This window comes from Puntigrus tetrazona, chromosome 15 (assembly GCF_018831695.1).
Source record: "Puntigrus tetrazona isolate hp1 chromosome 15, ASM1883169v1, whole genome shotgun sequence".
Taxonomy (NCBI): Eukaryota; Metazoa; Chordata; class Actinopteri; order Cypriniformes; family Cyprinidae; genus Puntigrus; species Puntigrus tetrazona.
Window position 1 is genome coordinate 1,287,895 of NC_056713.1, and position 5,069 is coordinate 1,292,963.

At 37.5% G+C, this 5,069-nt stretch overlaps 1 protein-coding gene across 1 annotated transcript; it reads right to left on the reverse strand.

The window, feature by feature from the left end:
• Nucleotides 1–2,908: 2,908 nt before the first annotated feature.
• tmem160 (transmembrane protein 160) lies at nucleotides 2,909–5,069 on the reverse strand. Its single transcript, XM_043258227.1, has 4 exons — nucleotides 4,805–5,069; nucleotides 4,460–4,484; nucleotides 3,747–3,839; nucleotides 2,909–3,655 (listed from the first exon to the last, which is right to left on the reverse strand). The coding sequence occupies exons 1-4, from the start codon at nucleotides 5,003–5,005 to the stop codon at nucleotides 3,354–3,356; spliced, it is 621 nt and encodes a 206-aa protein (XP_043114162.1). The 5' UTR covers nucleotides 5,006–5,069; the 3' UTR covers nucleotides 2,909–3,353.

Here is a 5,069-nt window from a genome sequence, read left to right on the forward strand (position 1 = left end):
AAACCTGTCCTTCTCAGAAATTGCGGAGACAAACGTGCTTGCATAGTCCCCATTTATGTACATATTCATAGACTCATTATGTACTGTAAATAGCACTGAAGGTCATGCATAAACAAATAGCGCGTGACCTCGTGATAAACACTCACAATCAACATACAACGAATGTCATCGGTTTTTAAAAGAGTACATTTATAGAATGTTCTGCATTTCGCATTTACATAAATATACATGTAAAAAAAAAAAAAGAAGATGCATAACAGAGGTGGAAGTACGAACATCAGCCAATCAGGCTTCAGGTTCAAAAGCCATATAGCTTAAATAATCATCTGCCTCTTCAAGGCTTGTTCCTTCAAAACCTGACAAAATTCTAAACGCGTTTCGCAAAACACAAACGGAGAGGATTCTTAAAAGCATTCACATGCCACCGTTTCTCTGAGGACTCATACATGGTCTTTGATGACAACAACAGCCACTGCGACAAGACAGCGACAACAAAAAATCTTTGGGATGACAATAATTAAAATATATAATCAAACAAGTAAGCGACTAACGACTGGAACGGCTAATGAAAGAACCGCCGCACACGCTCCAGAGTCCCAGGCGCCATTAACAAAACTCACACGCATACAGATCAACACGTCTGTCTGTTTACCGTGAAGCCCTCCCTCCAGAGACGCCACCTGCCCTTGATATCTTGCACTCACGTTTTGTTTTGAACTTTTTACCATTTAACAACTTTTTTGTCACCGCAATTGTAATTAATTAACCCCTAATGGTCGTAGAAACGTTCGGCATTTAGGGTTTTCACCCAGCAAATCTGAAAAACATTCAAACGCATGATCTTTAAAGGATAACCACAAAACGTCAACATTATTAAACAGTTTTAGTAATTTTATATGCATTTATAATTATGTATCATATTAAATTTTTTGTTAGAATGCATATAAACAAAGTTAGCGAGCATTTCTTTCAGTAGTGTTATATTTAGACAATCCGTGTTTATATTTTTACCCAATTATATAGAAACATGTAAGAAAAGCTCATTTTTTAATAACGCTAAAGCAACACAGCCTGGTAGATCTGTACTGTATATGCATTACCGTAAATGGAATTATTTTTACAAACCGAGTAAAATGCGACCCTGGACCACAAAATGAAGGCATTAGTGTCATTTTTTTTCATTAAGATATATTATATTATTTGAAAACTCTATAAATATGCCTTTCATTGGTGTGTGGTTTGTTAGAATAGGACAGTATTTGCCCAAAATGCAGCTATTTTTTGGAATCTGAGGGTGCAAAAAAAAATAATCGAAATATTGAGAAAATCACTTTTAAAGTCCTTAGCAATGCATGAAAGCATAAAAGTAAAATCAATCATTTTGACCCATAAAACATATTGTTGGTTATTGCTCCAAACACACCTGTGCTACTTAAGACTTAAGGTTTGGAGGTCAAGGGTCACTAATCATTATTTTACTTTTTGACGTTTAAAACCCGAACGATTCTTTTTGCACCACTAATCATTTCTCAAAAATAACAGACAGGAAAAACAAGCAATTGACAACAGTTTAATCTTTAAAGGACATTTTTGGATGACACGGTTGAGTTATTCCTTCTTGTAGTCCAGCAAGACGTGTATCTGCTTTGAACAAACAGCATTTAAAATGGATCCGATCCACAGCAGATCAAGACTCGACCGATTGTAAGTGTGCAGCGTAGACTCGTGAAAAGACCAGTAAACATAGACGCACTCCAGTAGAGCGAATGACTGCATGAACACATGTGCGGTCCACACACATGCCTGACACTACATCTCACGTCAGCAGTATATACACACACACACACACCTAAGACGGCAAACGACGCGACCGCATGCTGTAGAAAATAAAAGGTACAAGCTGTATTTATACTTTGGATTCATGCATAATAAAAGAAAAGATATGCTGACGTCTCTATTGAGAGAAAGCCACGAAGCAGAAGACGACGTCTAGAACTTCTTATCAAATCTGCAATGAGTGACTTTTATTAAATAAGACTGCGACCGCCAGAGCCGGAAACCCAAAAATGAATTGTGAGAGACGTGAGGTGATCAATTTAAAATAAATCTCAACCTCAACAAGGCCTAAATAAACGCAAAAATGCTATACTACGTAGAAACTAGGAATTGTAACATCACTTTACAATAAGGTTCGATTTGTTAATTATTTTCAGAGCACATCTTGATTAATGTTCATTTCTACACAAAATGAAAAAAAAAATGAAATACTGTATTTAAATTATAAATGCAAAAATTATATAGTTATACATTATTAAATATAATATTTCTACTAAATATATTTGTATAGTGCTGTCAAACAATTCATCACATCCAAAATGAGTTTGTTTACGTATGTGTGTATATATATATATATATATATATATATATATATATATATATATATATATATATATATATATATATATATATATTGTGTGTGTGTGTATATATATTTTGTGTGTGTGTATATATATATATGTATATATATATATATAGTGTATATACATTGTGTGTGTGTGTGTGTGTGTATATATATATATATATATATATATATATATATATATATATATATATATATATATATATTTATATATTAGTATATGAGAAAAATAGTTACCATATATTTTCAAATATATACTGTATGTGTATTTATACATATATACACTTAGACCAATATAGACCGTACATAACGTAAACAAAAAATATATATTTTGGATGCAATTAATCACTTGAGAGTGACAATTTAATATTATTATTAACCATGATATTAATGCATGTTGTATTCCTAAGTGCTGTCAAAATAGTTTACTATTATTAGTGTATGAGACTAATGAATTAACTAATTTTAGAAAAATCTAACTTTATTGTAAAGTGATTAAAAAAAAAAAAAAAAAGTTATTTCTGAAACATGTCACTATATAACATCAGCGAACATGTCCATTTATAACAGCTGAACAAGCAAGACGCCCAGCTCCTCGCCTGATAAGAGCTGGTGAAATGAACTTTCACGTGTCAGCACACACACCCCACGTCCAACAAACACACTGCAAAGGAAAAATATGCATTTACGTCACTGACCATTTGTACGCAGTGGGTCAGCCGATGGTGTTCAGGAATATCACAAACACACAAAAACTCACTCAACCCGAAAAAAATCAAGCACTAGAGTACTGCACGATTACGTCGATCAAATCCCCAGCTCCACAAACCGGTTTCACCTGTCCTCCTAAAGCAGTTTAAACAGCTTGTGAATATAGAAGTCCGGCTGTGGGTCAGTGTAGAAGGCCATTAGAAGTCAGAGTCTTCCTCTCGTCTCACTTGTCTTGGCCTTTATCCTCGGCGTTGCGTCTCTCGCGTCTCGCCCTGCATTCAGCGCACTCCCCGCCTTCATCACCCCCGTGCTCTTCCTCATCCTCCTCGTGTATGATCTCCAACTCCAGGCGGCCGATGTAGAGCGATACCGCGCACAGCCAGAAGAGGGCGGCGACGGAGACCAGGCCCGCGTGGAGCAGCACGGTCAGCCGGGAGAGGAGCATGATCCTCCTCTGGGTCAGAAGACTGGTCACGTAAGACGCTCCGCCGAACGACACGCACACTCCGCCCAGGATGAAGAACACTGGAGGAGGAGGAGGAGGAGGAAACGGGTCAAAACAGAACTGACATTTAAAAAGAAACAACGACGAGGTGAGCAGAAAGCGATCCAGTACCGTATCCGGCCTCTCGGCCCACTTCACTCTGAGCAAACGCTATAACGCCGATTCCCGTTGCCAGGAGACCATTCCGGAACCAGGACAAAAATCCTGCAAACAAATAAATAAATAAAACTGCTTATTGTCTAGATTTAAACACTAGGCTGCGGGAAACGTGCAGCTGGAGCATCAAAAACTTTTTTTCCCTTTATGGAAAATCCTGTTTGCTTTCTTTTTAAGGGTTTACTTTTTAATGATAACTTCCTACATTACCCACGATTCTGCACGGAAATCTCCACCATACATATGCATACGCAAAACACATATACATTTCATGCTTCAGAAATACCCCAAAACACCATAAAAGTATGATAACATTAATCTTGATGATTAAGTATTATATCACGAGAACTTATAACAGTCTAATCCATTTACTCACTGATAATCTTGACTGTACAGACCATTTTAAAATAAATGCAGTGAAATAAATCAAATAACTAAAACCTGATTAATTCATAAATTCATCTTGAAAAGGTTTCAGACTTTAGCCAGTTCTTTAAACAGAGGTACAATACATTTAGGCTTATGATTTTTTATTTATGCTTATCTACCTATCTGTCCATCCATCCATTCAGTGCTTAACAATTCTACTTACAGCAGACAAAACAATCCATTAAAAGAAAGAAAATAAAGGAAAGAAGCTTAATGTGTGTTCATTCAAATGGCCTCACCTGTTTCATGTGACTTTCTCAGCATCTGCAAAATAAAATAAAAAAGCGTAAGTGTCCGCAAACAGGTTATTTGCGAGTTAAATCAAAGAAAAATATTTACAGTACTACCATTATTATCATCAGTAATAGCATTACTGACACGCAGGGCAATGCCATGATTTTATACAGGCCTGTAAAACATCATTTCGTACCAGTACACAATCAGAATAACAGTCAGTGTTTGTGAACTGTGTTTGAATACAGTAATAATATGACAGTACTATGTGTAGCACGGTACTTTCTGTTATACAGTCAGACCTGTCTAGCTCAGTGCAGCACTGTTATTAACCAAAATCCAGTGTTTACCAGCGCATCAGCTCTGTCTAGTTCAGTGTAGTACTGCGGCTCCGGTAATGATCGCGATCTGTTCGGCGGCGTTTTGTCCGCCGCGCGCCGCGCGCTCCCCCGGTGAAGCGCTCGCGCGGGAGCCCACACGTACCGCAGCAGCAACGGCCGCCGCGCGAGCCGAGAAAACCGCCCGCACGTTAACCAACTCATGGAGGCCATCGCTCGCGTTGGAGAATAAAACCGAAAACACGACCTTTCCCCGACCTCTGAACTTTGACGCTGC